Here is a 21,576-nt window from a genome sequence, read left to right as displayed (position 1 = left end):
AAAATTAGAAGAAAGAAGAACTATCTCCTGAAGTTTCATGCTTTCATGGTGACTGTTGGATATATGAAAAGTTTTTCTCGTATATCCAACGCGGATAGATATTTTTTTTATTTAAAATATAACGATTAGATATTTTTTTGTTTAAAATACAATGGTCCATATATTAAAAACTAGTTTTAAGCAAAATAATTTGCCAGCCTCAATTTTTAATTTATTACAATTACTACAATGACGAAAAAGTGACCTTATTTTTTAATCTGAATCCACTCACATAGCATATGATTAGGCGAGTTTACATCCGTGAACCGTGTTCTTGGTAGCGTGCATAACGATGTCATGGTAGAGTACTCTCGCATTACCAAGCACGGTTCACGGAAATGCGCGCGACCACGTATATTTCTATATTCATATTATTTAAATATGGAATATTACTGATTATTTATATATTTTCCTCCTATACGTAGACCATTATATTTTATACGAAAAACTAAAAGATATTTGTAAAACTTATGAATAGTTACCAATATGATAGAAATCACCATGTGATGAAACTTTAAGGAGTATTTTTAATTTAAACTTGCGTCTCAACAGATAAAAAATGTCTATTAATTTTGACTATTTTACAAGTTTGCCAAGGCTCATGAAAATCAGGGATGGATACTTTGCGAGTATTCCTTGTAGTAGTAAAGTGTGCGGTATCTCGAATCATACATACGCACACACGTTTGTCATTCTTTTCCCTTTTTATGGTTTGCATGGTAAAGGACAGCTCGACGATATAATCGAATCGATCGATATAATCGAAAGATCCTGCTTCTGCAGTCTCGACTATACACATATTCGAAAGTGTGTATGTGTAATTAAGGTTGTTAATCTGTCGTCGTTACGGCGAAACAAATCCTCTTAACTGATGACTTCAGAAACGAGAAACTGCATGCTCAAAATTTTCTCAAACCCTTTGAAACAGATGTCCATAAGATGACACTTGCGAAAAAGAAGTAGATTTTTTATGATGTTCGAGAGTTTTCCTATTATTGGAAAAATGAATAAATAGTAAAATTAACATGGTAATTACGTTAAAAAGTAAGCCATACGTCAATACATAAGATCGATTCAATTAACTCTAGTTAAATACGTTACGTTTAATCTTTAAAGTCGCACACTCTCCGTTTCCCTCGCTCGTATTATATAAATCGATTACGATAATAATTATCTTTGTGCTCGATTTACGATTAGTACTCCACGCTCCTTTGACTCAACACTCTTCCTCTGCCTGGGAGAATAAAGCCACGCGTAAGACAATAGGCACGAAAAGGCACTTCCATACCGTCCGAGTAAGCTATTCTCGTATAATGTGGGCCATTCTTCTTTCTTTTAATAACGATAAATGTTACCGCAGAATAATATAAAAAAGTCCAACGATGTGCGTGAGATACAAGTTAACTTTATTTTCTTCTCCAGAGCTAATCTTCGCTGTTAACTTAGCAGTATCAAATGCGGTATCTCAAGTCGTACACACGCGCACATGTTCATCGTTTATTTCCCTTCTCCGTTTCGCACACGATGAACAATATCCCGTTGCAAACAAGTTAATCGGCATAATCAAAAGACTTCGCTTTTGTAATTTCGGTTCTTTTTATATTATCCCGCGTATTCTTATCGTCATATATCTCTCTTCGCGAGAGATCTTTCTCTTCCTGCCGCACACTAACGACTAACTTACCGCCATGTACAATACACATGAGCCATTTTATGAAGTATACAATAACGACAGAGCTTTTGTAACAAAGAGAATGTACACAGAATGCATGTATATGTATGTATATATACGAGATTGGCCCATCGAAAACAAAACAGGCATATTGTTAAATTAACATTTACTCACACAGCAGAAGTGTCCAAAATATATCATAGGGATATCCTAAAAATATATTTAGGATATGTGATATCTTCAAGATATCCTTATGATGTATTTGGGACATTCCTGCTGTGTGGGTAATATCATTTTTCATTTGAAAAACGTTCGGACACGTCAACTTTATTTTCTCTATTATAAGAGATCTAACGACATACCATTTGAAAGTTCGGACACGTCAACTTTATTTTTTCTATTATAAGAGATCTAACGACATACCATTTGAAAGTTCTATGAATTCGCTTTAATGTCTCTTCGTTTGTCTATGTGTATTTGTTTACCTGCGGATTTCAATCTTCGTATTGTTTACATTGAGAAAAACATTCTTGCGGTGCCTTTTAAATCTAAACGGACCACAATCTATGTCTTTATCGACAAGTAACATGTCGTTATTTTCCTAGTATTCGTTGTCTCTGCAAATTCGATTGCGGAAAGGATTGAAATAATTTTTATTTATTATTGCATGCAAGCTAATGGTCGTCATTTCCAATATTTACTACGCTGACACGTAAGTTTCCAGGCAGCACACGATATTCCATGAATATTCTTAACACACACGACTTCTGGGCGTCTTTAGAATGTCCCTGGGAAATTTGTGCTATTGGGGTTGCAAGTTTGTGAGTTTGGGGTTGTAGTTGTAATAAATACTATTTCTTTAGAACGCGTTTATTTAAGAAGTAAAATAATCAGAATTAAAAAATCAAAACTATTTACTATTGCAAAGCGAATTCGTCAGCGACTTTCAAATGATATGTCATTAGACACTCCTTTCTATTCAAAATTTTTATGGTGAAATTAATCTCTCTCATAGGATGGAAATTAGATGAACAGAAATAGTTAATTAACATGTCCCTCTTGCAAATAAAATTGATGTGTCCAAGCGTTTTTTTGAAAAAATGAAGTTAATTGCCAAAAACACATCTATTTCGTTTTCAGTGGGCCACCTTGTATATTAATAATAAAACAGCAAACGAAATTATATTATTTTATGTATAACGTAATTTTGTTCGCAGTCTTATTATCATACTCACGACATCGTTAAAATAAATAACGTCGGAGAGGGAACTTGCTATTGTATTTACACTTCATATCGCGTTTCACATGCGATTTACAATTTAAATTCAACTGCGAATTAACGTAAGCGTACGTTTTATAAATATATATATATATATATAAAAAGAAGTAAAATACCGAGAAGTAATTGCGCGAGAAATAATTCTATGCCTCGAAGAAAAGGCACGCCATGTTTACTTATCGGATATATTCTTCTTTACAACTACTTAAACCACGTATGTTATTGTTTTAAAGAGCCCAGTCTAGTCAAAGTAATCGTCTTTGTAAAAAAAAAAAAATAAAAAATAAAAGAGAAATAGAGCGCTAAATCTAAAGAGAATTATTCTCGAGTATCGAATATTGGGAATATAAAAAAAACTTTCGGCAGTGAAGTAACGTATGTGAACTGGACGACACTCTCACGTGCCGTCTCGTATTTGATAGCGCATCATTTACACACATACGTCTGTATACGAGTGTTTTGCAGTAGTAGTTTTGCAGTTTTGCAGTGTTTAACAATAGAAATCTCAACTTATCGATTCAGACCGGTCGGATCTGAATTTGATTATTGTCTAGATTGCGGCCTTATCAGTAAGACGTAATAATGTATAGTATAAGTTATAATAAAGCGTTTTTTCCATACAAGTTTTTGGCAGTTTGTACATCGCGATCACACGAGACGCTCGACGGTATCAATAGGAACTGCGCGAGACACAAATCGTTCATCCAGTTTCTGCGTCTGTTCGTTCTTAGATGTGGACACTGCCAATTTGCGAACTACACGCGCGTCAATGTCGATCAAACAGCTGCGTGGATGTCCCATTGTTTCATCAACGTCGTCGCAACGTTCAATATAACATTATCGCCGCGGCTGTCTTCTCTTCGAGCGCAGGTATTGGTTCCAGACGATCATCCTTCTCTCTGCCTGATCCCCAGCCGACCAATGCTATGCTGATAAGGTGCACAACGCCGGCGCTAACGACGAGCCTGAATGAAAAGCGCGTAATGATCAATTGTACTTTGCATCATTTAACTTGGATCAAGTACGTATCTCAAATTTCTTTTACAAAATTTCAAGATTACAATTCCTATCGTTTCCTATTGCAAATTTCAAAATTTTAGAATGCCTGCTTCAACTCGACAAATGACGCAGGAGTATGAAGGGAAACATACGGGAATGCGGAAAGTGATAGAAAATAGTGAATATTTGAAAATACATTTGGCGGATTTGCAACACTTTGCTGCAGTAAGGCGGTGAAAAGCCTTCGATTTGAAACGGGCGCTTTATATTCTCGGTAATAAGAGCGGCTTACCAGAATGAATAGCCAAGCTCAGCGGAGCCTTCGCTGGTCCACATATTGTCGATGTCCTCCTTTGGAAGCACATTGATGTACAGTTTTGTATAATATTGCGCTAACCAAGTGCAAGTGCTTGCTAAGCACATCAATACTGGAAGGAAATTGCGATTGTAAACTCGCGCGTCGGCACGTGCGACCAAAAAGTATCAAACTGCGAATTTAAGAGGAAAGGCAGGTACTCACGTGTTAATATATTTATGAAGTATACACTGGGAATAGCCAGAATCTTCGATCTCGGTGAAGTAGCCGTGTTTAGAACTGCTAAGAGTGCAGCGAGCGCAGCCGCTACCAGAGCAGCCGATGTCGTCGTCAGAGTACCGATCCACAGGGACCAGGACATGACCGACGGATCCTGGCGAATCATTTGAGGAACTGAAACGTTATTAAATAAATATACTTTAACGCTGGTTGAAGTCGATTGTGTAACGATACACAGAGTTTCTTTTTTTAACACGTTGGTTGCTGATGTATCATCAACGATATATTTGACAAATAATCTAGAAGTCTGTCAATCGATACATTCGACTCGTGTAAAATATACGTTGAACCGTGATTTCTCAAGAAAAATAAGATTTGTCGTTGTTTACGTGGCTAAACAAATTTAATCAATGACCTATAATCATTTTGTGAATTTGAGCTGGCTAGCCAATGTTAATGCGTGTATTATTGCATATAATTATATTATGCGCATTAATTACATTATACATTATCGTTTGAGTTTGAAGGAGAATCGATGATTATACAATGATCAATGATGAGATTTACATAAAGGCATCTCTCACGAGTGATTAATACGTTGCATCTGGGAATTTCGCGATTCCGTTAATTGCGCGTCTGAAAAATATACGCAGCGTTCGACGGCTTCAAACGCATTTCACTGATGCGGATGTATTGCGCTCTGAGAAAACTAAAAGCCGCTGCTATTGCATTTTATACTCAAGCGTGACGTACGCTTGAGAAGAAGAAGGAGGAGGAGGAAAAGAGCAGCAGCGAGATAGTTAGAGAGACAGAGAAAAAGAGAGAGAGAGAGAGGCCGAGAGTGTATAAGTGGGAATATTTCGCGCATTACGCTTCCACGGTACGACGAAGTTTCCGCGAGACATTTCAACTTACGACGGCGTGAATAACGGATCATTGCATTCGCCGGAGGCGGCGGCCAAGTTCCGCGAGTAGTATCGCCGGCTCGAAAACGCCGTCCGCCTTATAAAGTGCTCAGGGTACACGAAAACGTATCTCTCCGCGGCGGAGTCGCACGGCATTCTTATCGTTTCAATCCGATATGGCGCATTTATCACTCGCAACGCTTGAAAGCCGCTCCCGACGAAAATCTGAAACGTCACGAAACGACATTAGTCGCTTCTGACTAAAGTTTCGAGATCACAAAACTGTTCTCGCGTGGAACTGATGATTACTGCCGATATTCACCGTCGGGGAAATCATTATTCCCTCTTCTTGTTCCTTCCTGCGAATTCACAAGCGAGACCGTTTCTTCTTCCCCGCGCTGAATCGCGATCGCGTCCCGGAATCCGATACTCTTACCGCGGTCAGCATCAGCAACGCTGATGATACGAACCGCGTGCGCGCGTGAAAGTAGACCACGAGGCTTGGCCGTTGATTTTTGCGCGCGCCAGGAACTAGTTTCTGCGTCTATTGTTACCCGCATGTGTCTCGTAACTTCACACTTTTCTTTTTTTTTTATCGCGCACCTATACATCGCACAGGAGCGCGCGCGCGCGATTACACGTCCGACGAGGAAAAAGAGTGCTCAGATCCTTGTTGATCCAGGTCATTGGCCCTGGAGGGTATATGATTAAAACCTGGTGCATCTTGATAGATATACTAATGCCTGTTAAAAAAGCCCCATTGCATTGTTTTATAAGCTTCATAACTCAAAGTAGCGCACTAAAAATGTTTCAGAAATCGCATTATTATATCTCAAGACTGTGACGTTTTCTAATAACAGTGCCATTACAGTTTCTGACATACTCAATAAGCACCTTCAATCGAGCTACGTTTCATCTACACACGCCCCGGGGCTACTTTAGGCATTCTCTCTTAAATGTATATCCCGTCCTGGGGACAAATCGTTGCTCTAAATCAGCGAGATGCAGAAATACGAATGAACATCCGAGGTGTGCGTGTTCCCGGAGCGTCCTGTGTGCACGGTCGTGGAACGCGCGTTTTGCCCTTCGAACCTATTAGCCGGATGAATGAAAGAGAAACGCTTCTCACAGCGCGTGCCGGCGATTCTGTTGTTCTTCCCCGGAAGCGACAGCGTAATAGCCTACGTAAAAGTCGCTCGCTCGCTCACTCGCTTGCTTGCTCGCTCTTCGCCGCGATGATTATGCATTGTTGCAGCGGAGATTAATCCTTTTCGCGCGTGGCGCAATGCGCGTCGTCCAAGAGCCGGCCAAGACAAGATCTCTCAACGTCGAGACGGTCAGGATACACGATTTTCGCGTGGCTGCATTCACTGTGAGCGAACGTAACGTCGATATCGGCGAACGGCTAGGTCCAACAGCTATCGCAACGCGACAGCGAAACGCGTCCTTTATATCGCGATAATCGCGACGGAATGCCGTTCGCGTTCGCTAACGGTAATGTCCTGCCTATCGATTTGCCGATTAGATGCAGCCGGCACGACTATGTGGTAATCGGCCTGCATTCCGCCCAAGGTTGCGATATCCTGCGCGCGAGCGTTTTTCGCACGCGGGCGCACGAATATGCGCGAAATGCAATCAACGTGGTAGCGCGAGAGGAAGCAAGAGCGAGAAAGAGAGAGAGCGAGAGAGAGGGGCAGAGAGAGAGGTAGCTCAGCATACCGGACACGTGATATGTCCTCCATCCGTAAGCGACGTTTAATTCCTTCTTGCCCTGCAGCAGACCGAAATGAATCCTGCCGGCGCTCTCTTGAGGATTCGGCGTCCTCCACGGTCGCGCCTCCACCCAGTGCTGCGTTACCAGGGCAGCGCAGACGAGACCACCGCCCAGCAACGACAAGAAGAACGTCGCGAAGATCGTGCCCCGGCGGAACATCGACGTCATCCTCGGGTCGCGCGACGACGGTCCAGCTTTCGGGAAGCTCGCGAGCACTGCAAAGCAAGGGAACGTGTTAGAGGAGTTCCGTTATACCACTAAGTGATTTCGCGCCAGTCACGAGCTCCGGAAACTCACCGGAAACTCGTTACAAAGAGTCTCGGATCACCGCGCCGCTCAAGGTATCTCGCGCGTTCTCCTCCGCTTTTCAGCGTGCGCGGAGAAGAAGGACCTCCTTTCCGAGGTTCTCCGTTCGAGTCTGGAGGAGACTCCTACCACAGACGGAGTCGAAAGAGCGTTTCTTTCGAGAGGAGAGAGGAAAACCGAAAAGGAAAGAGGAGAAAATCCGAGTCCGCTCGCCAAACTCATACTTTCCGCGGCCGCGTCGAGGTAAAATGAACCGCCACGTCCTCTCTATCTCTCGCACATAGCGCAGAAAGCAAACGTCTTCGCGATCTCGCGTGGAATAGTGTCTCGCCTCGCTGCATCTTATTAACATGATACGCGCGTTACGCCGTATAGAGGAGAACAGTCGGATAGAAGCCGCGAGAGAGAGAGAAAGAGCGAGGGGAGAGAGAGAGAGCCTCCGCCACTGCCGGGAATAACAGTACAAATTTTTAACGCCGGAACGCTTCGATCCCGCGAACGAGACGGAATGCCGTTTCAGTGTTCCCCTCGGAAAGGATCTTCTCGGCGCGAGTAGCGCTGACTGCGCTGATCCCGGGAGGCGAAAGTATCACAGGCGCGCTCGGAGAATTATGCAAGTTGAAATAGGCAAGACGTAATTACGATTTAAAAACTGGACGCATAGAAAAACGTAAGCAGTAAGGGAGGCTTCGTACTTAAGCAGAAAGCAGTAAGACAGACGCCAGTTAGAATCCGCGCTGGTGGTCAGGCGATAGTCGACAGTTCCTGCTTTTCTACTAGCGCAAAGTTCTGATTAGCGTTTGCTTTTCTGTTTCCTGCTCTTTTGCCAAGGTGTGAAGCTAGTCTGAGACTTAAGCAATAAGAAAGTTGACCAATCGATGATTTTCTCGAACCGTAAGAATCATGTGACCAACCGTGGTTGGTCGATTTGTTCGTTGCTTACATTTTACGGGATGTCTTCGATCGAATTTTTCAGCAGAAGCCTCGAGGAGACAGATTCTTACGCGATTGTCTCCTGAAGTCTCGCGTCATCACGCGCCCCGGCACCGTTCGTTTCCTTTCTCCCTGTTTTCTCCGTTCGTTTAACCGAGCGGAGACGCGTGCGACACGCGCCGGAGGAAGAAAGAGAACGAGACGTGCCGCGTCGCGTGGGTCTCGGCATAATCTACTTGATGACAGTCGCCATTAAAATTATGCCACGCAGAAACGCCGCTTTCGCGGGCAATTATTCGGTCTGCTAGAGTCCAATCTGCGGTGGCGTGAAAGCGCCACGGGAGAGAAGAGCGCTTGCGAGAACTTCGATCTACTCGGCGAGGTGAGCGAACGACAGGGACGCTAATGAGAACAATGACAACCTTGGCCGTGACTCTCCGCGAAGTGCACTTGATTCAGACTCCTGGAGAATTCGCCTTGCTTGACCTTCTGCGAGAAGTCGGCGTTGCCGAGCCTCCTGGAGAACTTGACGCGGCAGTTGCGCGCGGACGACGGCTTAGCGACGGTCCTCAGCAACGACGACGCCGCTGGCTTCGGTCGCTTGGCGAAAGTGTACGGGATCGTGTAGGGCTGCGCCACGTAGAAGTAAATCGGCCGGTAGTCCTCGTGAAGCAACTGCTGCTGCTGCTGCTGCTGCTGCTGCTGCTGCTGTTGCTGATGATGATGATGATGGTGATGCTGCGACGACGGCTGCAGCTGCTGCACGTTGAAGCCGCAGCCGTTGGCGGTGCAGCCGGTGCCGGTGGTGTATACACTCGGTGCGCCGTTGCTGCACGCGTACGAGTTCGCGTAGTGCACCCCGTAGTGGTTCGCCGTTTTTCGCGAGTGACCTTCCACGGTTCTCGGCGAGAAGAAGCTCCAATGGAGGGAAGAACCGTAGGAAGACCGTTGTCCCTCGTTCCTTCTTCTTTCCTACTTTATCCTATCCGATTAATCAGATCACCGTCGGGGGAGTCGTCGCGACTCTCTGTCACTTTCACCGGTCTTTTTCTACTTATCCACGGGAACGACCTCTCGTTCTTCCTGCGACCGGTGCGATCATCCGAGATCACTTCCGGTAGTCGGCGGCTTTCTGTCTGCTGATCCTCGAATAAAAACAAGCGTCGTCGTCGCTCGTTGTCGCCAAGAAACTCGCTCTCGACTTTCATTTATCAGAGTGATCGTCCTCTTTCTCTCTCTCTCGGCAATTCGTCCTTTTCAGTCACTTCGGTCACTTCAGGTCACTCTCGATCACTACTACTGCTGCTACTGCTACTCGAAAACCTCGGAAGTAACTCGACATCCTCCTTGCAGCAGTCTCGCGAGAATCGATCGTTCGTCAAACGGAGGGGTTGTGAGCGCCGATGTATACCTACCTTTTTAATGGAAAGAGAGTATTCTTTAAAGAGGAAGGCTTAGCATTAATCCCGAGCTGAAAGTCGCGAGCCCTGCGACGACGCTTTTTTCTGTCTGTCTGTCTCTCTTTTCCTCTCTCTTCCTCTCTTATCGGAGGGAAGCTATCGGAGAAGCCACAGGTGGTGGATTGCGGAATACCGTTCGGGCGTTACGAAGGCACCGCGATCTTTTATTACGTGTATTTCAATGGGTGGGTGGCTCGCAAGATGAGAGAAGGATTCTCTTCTTTAATTGTCACCCGCGAGAAGCTTCTCTCAATGACGCTTTCCTTTCACGCGCGTCGTCCCGCTTAAATTACCGCGCCGACTGAACGTCCTTGTTCCCTACTTCCTATCGTTTATATATTTCGCTTCTTCTCTCCTTCTTCTTCCTCTGCTTGGAACGGAGCTGCCGCACGTGATTCCCCGGGATTCTGAAACGCCGACGCTTCAGAATCCTCCTCGAGTACCGTTTGACGTCGTGGTTTCTCGATGGCCTCTTAGAAACGTGCGCTTTTTCACCACATGAGGTCTCGCGGTGTGTCAACTGCAAGAGAAATTAGTAACGTTAGGAAATTAAGCAATGATTAATTACGTTAGTGTGTCGGACGTAATTTGACTCGACCGTAGACTCGGAGAATTTCTTTTTAAAATTCCGCCTCTCTCTCTCTCTCTCTCTCTCTCTCTCTCTCTCTCTCTCTCCCTCTCGACCCTTCAATCTCAAAGTTTCATATCACGGAACGGAGAGTAACAAAGTTTCAGCGCTACTGGAATAATGCCTTTGTATAAAAATTCCTAGATTAAAATCGACAAACGAGGCGAACGAGGAAGGTCTGGCCGTTGGGAAAATAGAATTTCATTTTGCATTGACCTACATTTGAGTCGGGGAGGAGTCGGCTAGCGCGCCGGCGTTTTTCAAGCACAAATACACAAATCCGTCGGACTGTCTGCCACTTAAGGTCGCGCGAAATGGAATAAGGAAATTTCTCCGAGAACACGGAAAACGAAAACGAGAGAACGAGAGAAAGAAAGACAGACAGGGAGGGAGGGGAGAGGGGGGGAAGATGCGGATAATTTCGTATTTTTCTCTCGTGCTCGAGGCCAAGTCTCAACCAGCGTGTTGGTTGCGAGGAACGGCTACGTGAACTCTCGACGTTAAAACGAAATGAAACGAATTGCTAACGATCTGGATAATAAACGAGCGGGACAATCGCTAACGGTACGATAAAATTTAAGAGGCAATATAATAACCGCTTCTCGTTACCCGATATTTCCCAACTGTTCGTGCTTGCGGCACGAGAAACTTGGTTGCTCGCTTATGCGCGCAGCTGACACATCGAACATTCATTCCCCGATCTTTCTAGTCGCCGGATCTCACGGCTGAAAAATCGCGAGGTGGAAGAACAGCACGCGTGCTCTGTCGACGGAGTCCCGCGTGTAACAACACAGATAAATCTTTCGCAGATTCGACTACCTCCAAATTCGGTATCTCGCGGTTCGCTCGACGCGACGATACCTCGCGAAGCGACCCCGCGTACGCTTCAGCTCGCATTTAATTTCAGACAATACAATGCCCGGCGCGGTGTCGCCCGCGACCGGAAATTTTTATTTCGGAGACGCGTCCGCCCAGGAGTCGCTTTGGTTTATTTATCGACGTCGCGCCGGGAAAATGAATTTGCGCCGAGATTCGCGCGCATAATGCTGTCCTGCGATGTTCCTGACGGAACTGGAGCAGCAATTGTCGCGGTGTAATGTATCGCGTCCGCGTCGCTGCGCATTATTAAAGCCCGACTTAAATGCACACCCCAAGTATTTTCCTATTACTGCTTCTGCGTTCACTGTGACGCGGATGATCTCTGAACGGCGACAGGAAGAAGAAGAGAAATTTCGAGACACATACGAGAGCTGCGCAAACAGCAATTTTGTAATATACATACATCGCTTTGTTCGACAATTGCTGACAAAAGTGGTCTGTCGAACTTTCTGCGAGTTTTACCGTTCTTCTATTTGCATTTATCGATCATTCGACGGCGGATCGCGACTACGCCGGCCGGAGCGAATATTTTCCCGTATGAAGGAAAAAAATAAACGGGAAAGCACGTGGACGCGCGCGGCCGCGAGAGGAACGGGTTGACGAGGTCGAGTGAATGCCGTTAGACCGTGTCACGATGCGACTACATACGCGTTGCGTGAAACATCGTCGCCTAGGAGAAGCGGAGACGAACGCGCCGAGAAGGAGAGGGGGCAGACGGAGGTAGCTCGGACAAAGAGAGAGTTCCAGGATTGGAATCTGCGCGATCCCGCCGCGCACGGAAAAAGAAAACGGGCCGAGTCTCCTTCCAGCCTTCGGGCCAGCGAGTAGATCGGTGTAAAGAGCGGACAGGTCGTCAGAGAGGGAGAAAGGGCGAAATATATAAATCAGAAATCACGGAAATCCATACATTCCGAGTTGTGGAGTTGCTGGCAAGCGACTTCCCGGGACCGAAAACTCGAAAATCACCGTCGTCGACTCGTGATCGCAACCGGTTCAACCGTCGGAATTTCTTTTTCTTCGCCGCGCGATGCGTGCCTCACGTGACGCAACTCCCTCGACACGTATCGGCCCTCGGGGCATCGGACGGAGAGATGCACCGTGGCTCGGCGCGTCCTGCGCTCGAAACTAGGACACGCAGCCGACCATCGGCGGTGTCTCTCCTCCTCACGGTGCCCCTCCTTAATTCCTTCGCATCCGCGGATCCTGAACGTCGCATGGTTCGAAGCGAATTTCGGCTGCCGTTCCACGCGCGCGCACGAGAGAAAAAGAAGGAGAGAGAGAGAGAGAGAGAGAGAGAGAGAGAGAGAGAGAGAGAGAGGGAGGGGAGAGAGAGAGATTCCAGTGCCCCCCAGAATCGGGGAGGGATCTATTTTGACCCAGAAAGAGCGGATCCGACGCGAATGGCTTCCGACCGGACTGGAATCGCGGACCGCGAATCGTAATTGCGCGCACATATTCAAATGCAAAACTCTCGTCGTCCACCGCGAAAATGCGTGAATCGCGACGCGCGTCGATCGTCGGCGTGTCGCGACGCGCCGCGGATCTCATGAATAATTTAATGCTCGACATAGTTTCATTGTCGTGCACTAAGTGCCATTGTGTACATACGCGAGCGGGTCTCGCGTCGCCGCTCATTATCATTACGCGCATTCCTCGCGCTTTATTTCGAAATGAAAGAGAGGAAAAAAGGGAGAGAGAATGTGACACGGCCGAAGCGACATGCGTGAATTGAACGGCGATGCCTCGTGGAAACCGGATCTCCCGGCGTCGTACAGTTTTGTCACGTTTGGTACACTGCAATTGCTCATCCGGAGTCTCCCAATTCTAATTTAATTTCTATATTGAGCAAACGCGAACACTCCCGAGATAATTGCATAACGATAGGTCCGTGAGATCTCGAAATTGCATACTTTCTGAACGTTCGATCGTCGAGATGCCTACGCAAAAACTCGAGAAAGTTTGAAAGTAACCCAGCATCACCTTTTTTTCACGCACCTCCAGATTGGCACAGAACTATAGAAGATGAGCTGCAGTTTAACGCGGTTATAATTTTCTATGATCTTGCTCACTTTCCTTTTTTTTACTGCCTATCTTTAATATAAACTCACATTTGCTACACGCCTCTGTTCACTTATAATTATAAATTAATTATAATTATAATAGTTTGCTAATACCGTTGCTATGGTATGTTTTTTAAATGTTTTAAGAGTAAGTTATCTCAGATTGTGTAATAAATGATGTTTTTCTCTCTCTTTTTCTCCTCTCTTCACTGAGAGAAAAAAATGATTGATCTAAAAATTATAATTGTTTTTAGTCTCAACCATATTTTTTGTAGTAAAATAGACATACATATACAAAAACATACATATAAGGTTATTATCACTAACATTACAAAGTACTCAAAAAAATGTTAACACTTATATCGAGAAAAAGTTACCTTCATATAAAAGTCAACATTTATTATTTCTCTATTATTCAAATAAATATCAAACATTTTTTTCTCAGTGTAGCTAATATAAGATACAAAAAGGCATTAATAATTATATATCGTAATTATTGTTGTTTTATTATAATTGTTGGAAGAGAAATGTGAAAGAGCAATTAATCTCTTATTCGCATTATTTCATAACAAAGTTTTGATTGCTTATCAGCTAACGCTTAATAATAATAAAGATAAAAGCAAAGCAGATGCTATTACGATCGACGTAAGCGCACGAGCGAGACGTAAAGCCGGCGAGGTATTGAAAATACGAGATATGCGGATAGGCGAAGGGGCATGTATTTCCGCGAGAAGTTAACGCATGGAATCTTGCCTGCATTGCTTCGGCATCGTTTGCGTCCCGTTCCGCCGCTGCGTCTGCCCAACGGCGTGCGCGTCTCCCCCTCGAAGTAAACGGCAAACTCCAAGTAAATGGCCTTGAGCACGGGCCTCTCGTTTATTCTCTCCGTTGAGTCTTTCTCTCTCTTCCGATCGCGGCACAGCAGCAGCACAATTTCGACACCGATCGATCCGGATCGACACGGCTGCGAGCTCGCGTGCAATTTCCGAAGTCAACCGCGCCGAGATGACGCGCGCACTGCGTGCCCCACAGTGTCGGCCAAACTGAATTTCACGCTGCCACGGCTCCGTCTCTTTATGCCTCACCTGGCGTGCACAGGTGCTGGTTGCAGGTGGCACCACCTTCCGAGCGACCGAGACTTTCTTGCTCGCTTACCGATTCCGTCGCGTGTCCTGCGAAACGATCGCGCGGCTGCAGCGGAGGAATCGCCGCGTGGGCTTAGGGAGAAAGGAGCGGGCGTTCTGAGTGCTGAAACGGTAGGACACGGGATTTAGATGGCAACGACACAAGTGCATTTATCTTTAGAAAAAAAAGGAAATATCAACGTTGCACGACGTTGATATAATAACATTTATTCGCGAGTAATAATGTATACAACCTGTACAATGTAAGCGGGAGAACTTAAGTATAATATTGCGTTAGAAAATATCTTTCCGCCTCACTGGATTTAACCAATACAAGGAACGTTGGGATACCGTGACGGACTATAAACCTGGAAAACAAATATGCACATTTAAACGACAATTTCCGCATGCGTTCCTCTCATCTCATCTCAATAAGAAAATACTCTCACCGTTCGTCCCGTAGTATTTCACCCAGTGTCAGCTGAATGTCCACTGCGTGAATAGAACGATTCTTTTTGCCTTCGAAATATACGTTTATATTTTTTACATGATATTCATGTTTTGTATCCCATTCAGGAGGCACTTCAAATAAATCTGTTAATTGTTCTATGATTCTACAAACAACAGAGAGATACACCTTAACAAAAGAATAAAGTGTGATTGAGAGAAAAGAAGAGAGATTTTCATAAGAAACATACGGCACATCTTCGTGAAATCTCTGCACAAAATCAGAGTGCATTGGTTCTGGATATAGAATCATCACTGGCCATAGTAGCCTGCCCTCCTCGTTCAATTCTACTTTTCCTTGTAGTATGTGTGGCTCGTGGTGTTCCAGATCACTCAATTCTAGCTTTAGTTTGTTTTTTGTCAGAACAGTGATACCTCTTTCTGAAACTGCTTTCAATAATTTCTCACCCTCTTTCTCCAAATTTTTTTCCAATTTTACTTGCTTCCTCTTATCTCTTTCGAAAGATCCCTGTGTTGCCATTAATATTCTATGAGAAACCCTATCTTTACAATCTAAATTTAAATGTACAAATTTATTTATTGACATCTTGACTATTGACTTACTTTTGCAACTACCGCATCAGTTCTTAACTTCAAGATCTCTTTATCAGCTGGTGTCTGACTGAGAAGCTTGTCACAAAACTCAATACACTGATTGTAATTCTTAACGTAGAAACTACAAACAGCAACTCGAGTTAGAGCTTTGGGATATTCTGGTTTAAAATTTAAAGCAAGCATAGAATCCTGCAAACTTGATCTACAATTTGTAGTAATAAAATATAAAAATAATGACCATTGCATTGATTATACAATATACAGAATTTAATACAATATATCAGAATTTATACCTATAATTTTCCAACATGAAATGCGTAGCTGCTCTGTTATTATAGAGTTGAGCCATCAACTCCTGATCCTTGCACTTGGTTTTAATCCCCTCAGTGTAACTAATAATTGCGAGACGATACTTTTTGTATTTATAGTTGAAGTTCCCATCCTCTTTGTAATTATTCGCTAATTCTATACAAGTATCAAAGACAAATACATCGTGCGGAGTTTGTGTGTGAATCGAAAAATAGTGGCGAATATTTCGCGTTACAAGCGAGAACAGCGTGTAATTTTGGCACTGTAGATAGCATACCTTCAGGAGTATTCTCGTCCTCTCCATACTTGAGCTGTTGTAATCCCTCCATCAGTGGAGACAGCTCGTCGCCGGGTGCTGGCGCCTTTTTCATGAAGAAGGGATGTTTGTCCATTTCCTCTTGCCATTTGTCCTCCGACCATCCTTCCGTGTATTTCTTCTTCTCCAAGCTGTCGATGTACTCGCTCAACTCGTCATCCAGTTTGGCGGCGAGCGTTAAACGCTCCTCGTTCGTCCAGTTTTTCTTCTTCTCGTGCATTGCCATTGTTCCTTGTAAATTACGACTACTCGTGTGTGAAAGTGGCACAAACGAATGTATTTACGTTCCGAGTTTACGGAGCCCGCCCTGCCATTGTTGGAACAAATGTTAATAAAGAGTGCGTTACACGACTTTGTTAAAAATATCGTTCTACCGAGTAAACATAACCGCAAAGTGCGCACTCTTTTTCCTCAGAAACCGCATGGACGTAACAATAAAACCCTGTTTCTATCGACCGAGCGTCACTTTACCTCGAGATGGAGTTACTTGTGCTCTCCAAAGATTTTTTGAATTTCAACCGCGCTTTGCTACTATGCATAGCACGAATTCGTTGCTTTTATTTCTCACATCTCATTCGCACTTCGTTAATTGTATCAATTCTTTAATTATGGGAATACGATGCAATTGTACTTACGATGAACAAATTACAAATATACTACTATCAAAATGCCAAGCGACTTGGACGAATCATTTATACGGAACGGACCGCCCTTATAGAAATTTAATACTGATAAGTGATAATTACTGTCGTTCAATAATTTTATTACTCGTACGAGTAATAAAATTACTATTTATTACTGGCCAATTTATCACAGCCAGTGATACTTTTCTATAAGGGCGATACGACGCACTAGAAAAGTACTTTTCCATATTTTTTCCGCGGCAAAAGTAAGTTTCACGTGTCAATCACTAACCAATAAACAAAAGAATATTTCGTGAGATAGACTGTTGGGAATGTTGCGCAAAGTATTGAGAGTTACGTGAAGCTGAGGACCCAAATCAATACTGTTTACATCCTTGACCTGCCAACGGACAATCTGACGTGAATCATCGCCGAAATAAAGTTTCAGATGTCTTTTGAGACGAAATATCATTAAATAGTCGTCAAATATATACATGTAAAAAATCTTGTGTACACAGTACGTAAACAAATGTTCCAAAAAGTCCACTCTAAATTTTGTGTCAAACAACACAAATCTCCACATTCTAAAGACATTTTGAGAACATACTCACGTCATGTTGTAAATTCTGTTAATACTTGCTAGTAGAAATCCACAAGATTTAAATATGATGACAGACTAACGTTAGAAAGCGATCAGATATTCCAATATATTAAAATGGAATTGCAGGTCCTACTCGCTTTCTGCCGCCGATCTGTTGTTAGATTCTGTAAGTAGACTCTGTCATCAGAACACATGAGCCAAATGCAGACGTCTACAGATCTGCGGACAGATCCTGATCGAATCTGTCGCCAATCTGTCGGCAAGTTGCTAACAGATTGCTCACTGGGAGTATTGCACGCGTTATCGTGGAGTCGAGTACTTATTTTATGCTTTATTAAGGCACACTCTATGGATACCGCTATGTTTCTATTGCGAATGCTTCACTTCGCGAGTCTACGAAAGTAGTATTAAAATTTATGATGTCATATGAACACGAAAGTGCTTCGGAAGCTTTCTGTCGCGCATTTCGGAACGGCATTCATAGTACTGCCGGTGAATTTCGGAACGAAAGTGAATTTCGACTTTAATTTTGTTATACGACTTAACTTTAGACTCCATATAGCTACAAATGTTCAAGATATCCTAAGACTCTCATATCATAAGATCTTGAAGGGATATCTTGAGGACTTGTGTGGACATTTAAAAGACTTCGGAATATTTTTAGGATATTCTGAGGACTTATGCAGACATTTAGCAATCCTTTGGTGTCTTTAAGATATCTTTTAAATCTTGTGCTATATGGGGAACGTTCTAAGAATATTCGAATATTCTTAGAACGTTCTTAGGATATTTATTGAACATTTGTACTATATGGGATATCTATTGAGGTTAAAGACGTCACTAAGACCCCACACAACGTCTAAAATCGGGACATAAGACGTTTTAAAGATGTCTTAAAGATATCTTAAAGACATTTTATATTCCGATATTTGAGAGACGTCTTTAAAGCGTCTTTTAAACATTTTATGTTTCGATTTTAGACGTTGTGTTATGTTTATTGATACATCACTCGATATTATTCTGCTACCTGAAAATAATCATAATCGTCACTGTTCCGGATCATAGCAACGGCTAGCAGCACAAATGGTGTAGATAGCGAACACAAAAAACGTAAACAGTAAAAACGACTTCGATTTGAGCAAGAAAATCGCCCAGATACTCGATTATTTTATAGACAATAAGAAGAATCGAGTGTGGTTGCTCGAATTATTTAAGCGGAAAGCACACACTCTACATGAAGACATAGGTTGCTTTCTAACAAGAGACACAAGTCGACACAAGTATCATCCTATCTTTGTTACTCACTAAATGTGGAACAAAGATAGAATGATGTTTGTGTCGACTTGTGTCTCTTGTGTTGGAAAGCAACTATAATATACACGCGTAAGGAAATGAACCAATTAGAGTCCTCATTTTTATTGCCACGATGAAAATGAAGAACTCTGATTGGTCAATTTTCTTACGCGTTGTGCCTTATGCCTTTATGGAAGAGTGTTTCTCGCTTTATTGTTTATACCCTTATAGAAATTTAATACTGATAAGTGATAATTTGGCCAGTGATAATTACTGTCGTTCAATAATTTTATTACTCGTACGAGTAATAAAATTACTATTTATTACTGGCCAATTTATCACAGCCAGTGATACTTTTCTATAAGGGTAGTTCCAGTCTAACCGCCGTTACGTTAAGACGTGTTCGAATATATTGGACCTGATTTTTTAAAAATTTGTCGGGACCTTGGATGAAAAGGTAATAGAGATAAGTCTGAGTCAAAGTAAAACAATAATAATAATAATAATAAGAAAAAGGAGCTTTACTGGTCTCGTTTACATCGTGCATTTGATACGCATACTAAATAGTGTAACTTTCTATTAAATAATCTTAATATTGACAATGCATATCAACGACGACGCATTCAATCGATACAATATGTCGATGTTATCGTTAAGATTATTTAATAGAAAGAGTTACAATTTAGTACGCGTATCAAGTGTATGATGTAAACCAGTCCATTGTTTACGTTCTTTTTGTACGCCACGGCCTCTGTTGGCCAACGACTCAATCCTGATGCTTTGTGTTGTTCGAAATAATAACGGATCGCGACGCAACGATAACATAGTCGGAAAGCAGTCCCGCATCTGTCGCGATCCAAATCGTGCGCGATTTGTCGTCGTCGTGAGTGCCAAAAGGTAATTTCACTCGTCAGTCGTGAATCAACCGCCGATAGCGAATATTTCCCGAAATATTTGGCCAGAAATATCGCCCGAAGTGTTACGTTGCGCGAGCTGAGGATCCTGATCGATACCGTCCGCATTCTCGACCTTGCAAAAAGTAGTATCTCTCTCTCTCTGTCTCTTTCGCGAATCATCCCGTTGTCGAGAGTGTCGAGGGCAAGTACGCGCGTGTGCGACGGTCAAGATAAGCGGTCGCTGAAAATGAGCATCTCGCGGGGGTGTGGAGCGAACCGACGCTCGCCGTCACGGCGACTCGTAGCAGCGCTACAAATCGTCGTGTTTACCGCGTCGTATAGGTGAGTCGGCCTTCCGAAATATCGGTAGTCACGCGAGAACTCGGCTTCGAGGGGCCCCGTCGTCGGCCCCCCTAATAACACATCTCTCGGCGTTTCGCGGAAACAATAATCTTTCGGATTCTCGCGCCGTTTCGCACCCTCGCGCGGCGCCGCTTAATCTCGCACGTAAAACCCCCTTCCGATATATCGAAAGTTGGGACACCGACGAAGGAGCGAAGCCGCAAAACGCACGTCGATCTACCCGCCCGGGATGGTGGTAGTGGGTTAGGGTGGCGGTGCGGTGGCGATATAGCGCGCGCGGAGGGGTGGGAACGTTGGCGACCGTGGAGAGCGAGCGCGGCGCTCGTGCCTTTCCGTGGATGCTCGGCCGGGCAGCCTCTTTGTGTTCGGGTAGGAGCAAGATGGCGCTCGGTGAAAGCCGGCCAGCTATTGGTCGATCGGACTGCGGCCGCCAGTCTCCCGAGAACAGTCGCTAGCACGGCATCGCGGTGGATCGACTGACCGACCTTGTCGCCGTCATCGTCGTCGTTGTCGTCCTCGTAGTACCGCGGTCGGTAAGGGGCAAAACACAAAGCAAAACACACGAATTGTCCCTTCGTCGCCGACGGCGTTACGAGTGTAACAGACCACTGTGTGACTCGCGGACGAGACAGAGCGAGAACCTCGTCGTTCCCGTCGTCGTAGTCGCCGTGATATCGTGCGCGAAGTCGTACCGACGCGCGCGGCCGAAAACGAACGAAAAGCCGAGGAACCGCGCGCGATTGAGTAGTCGGACTACTCGCACCTCGTCATCTGCGTCGTCGGCGTTGTTGAGGTTCGCGGTAGTAGTAGTAGTAGAGCGATCGTGGTAGTCTCGTAGTCGTGACCACCTACGTCGATCGCACGCGGCTTTCCTTCACGTAATTCGCGTGTGCGTGCGGATCACAGTGCCAAGGTAGCAGTGTGCAACCTTAGTGTGCGGCCCGTTGTCAAGTGTGCGTCGTCGTCGTCTTCGTCGCCACCACCACCACCGCCGCCGCCGTCGCCACCGCTGCTGCTGCTGCTCGGATCCCTCGGCCACGGACGCTGGATTTATCAGGCGCGGCGTCGTCTTTCCCTAGGCACGTTTCCGGACTCTTCTCGCCACCCTCCATCGCCGACTCTCGGGACACTGGAGTCTGCTATCGGTGAGTGTGAAGTGTAAATCAAATCCCTATGTAGGAGACGCGCACACGGGCTATCGATGATCGCGCTCGCGCGCCGATCGCTCGGTGCGTGATGCGTGGCGGCCTGTGTATGTGTGCGTGTTTACGGATTACGCGTACGTGCGTGTGAGCGTGTGCACGCACGACGGAAAATCGCAGTGGCGGTTGATGTGGGTGATGGTGGTTTCCTCTCGGTGTGAGTCGGACGCGCTTCTCGTAAATCCGTCACTCGCGGTAATCGAGATGGTTCGTTGCTGCGAATTGATGTCGTGCAGTTTTTACAACGTGTGTACACATATTGCTTCGCGTACCGCTGCTGTTGTGTTTTCCCTTCCTTTTTTTTTTTTTTTTTTTTTT

General features: G+C 44.6%; 2 protein-coding genes across 3 annotated transcripts in view; one reads left to right on the top strand and one right to left on the bottom strand.

The window, feature by feature from the left end:
* Window positions 1-55: 55 nt before the first annotated feature.
* LOC116842739 lies at window positions 56-16,716 on the bottom strand. Its single transcript, XM_032812385.1, has 11 exons — window positions 16,242-16,716; window positions 15,949-16,120; window positions 15,665-15,857; window positions 15,292-15,569; window positions 15,043-15,207; window positions 14,880-14,961; window positions 8,865-9,414; window positions 7,149-7,418; window positions 4,510-4,698; window positions 4,282-4,417; window positions 56-3,955 (listed from the first exon to the last, which is right to left on the bottom strand). The coding sequence occupies exons 1-11, from the start codon at window positions 16,504-16,506 to the stop codon at window positions 3,817-3,819; spliced, it is 2,439 nt and encodes an 812-aa protein (XP_032668276.1). The 5' UTR covers window positions 16,507-16,716; the 3' UTR covers window positions 56-3,816.
* Window positions 16,717-19,528: 2,812 nt separating this feature from the next.
* LOC116842280 overlaps window positions 19,529-21,576 on the top strand; it is a 137,342-nt gene continuing 135,294 nt past the window's right edge. Inside the window, exons 1-2 of one of the 2 annotated variants that reach the window (XM_032811246.1) lie at window positions 19,529-19,694; window positions 20,963-21,201. In XM_032811246.1, coding sequence (XP_032667137.1) covers window positions 19,573-19,694; window positions 20,963-21,201 — 361 coding nt within the window. In that variant the 5' untranslated portion in view covers window positions 19,529-19,572. The other variant, XR_004377702.1, reaches the window with a different exon arrangement.

This window comes from Odontomachus brunneus, unplaced genomic scaffold, assembly GCF_010583005.1.
Source record: "Odontomachus brunneus isolate Ranch 3 - 2012 unplaced genomic scaffold, Obru_v1 Obru_scaffold_002, whole genome shotgun sequence".
Classification (NCBI taxonomy): Eukaryota; Metazoa; Arthropoda; class Insecta; order Hymenoptera; family Formicidae; genus Odontomachus; species Odontomachus brunneus.
This window is presented reverse-complemented; position numbering and strand designations above follow the sequence as displayed.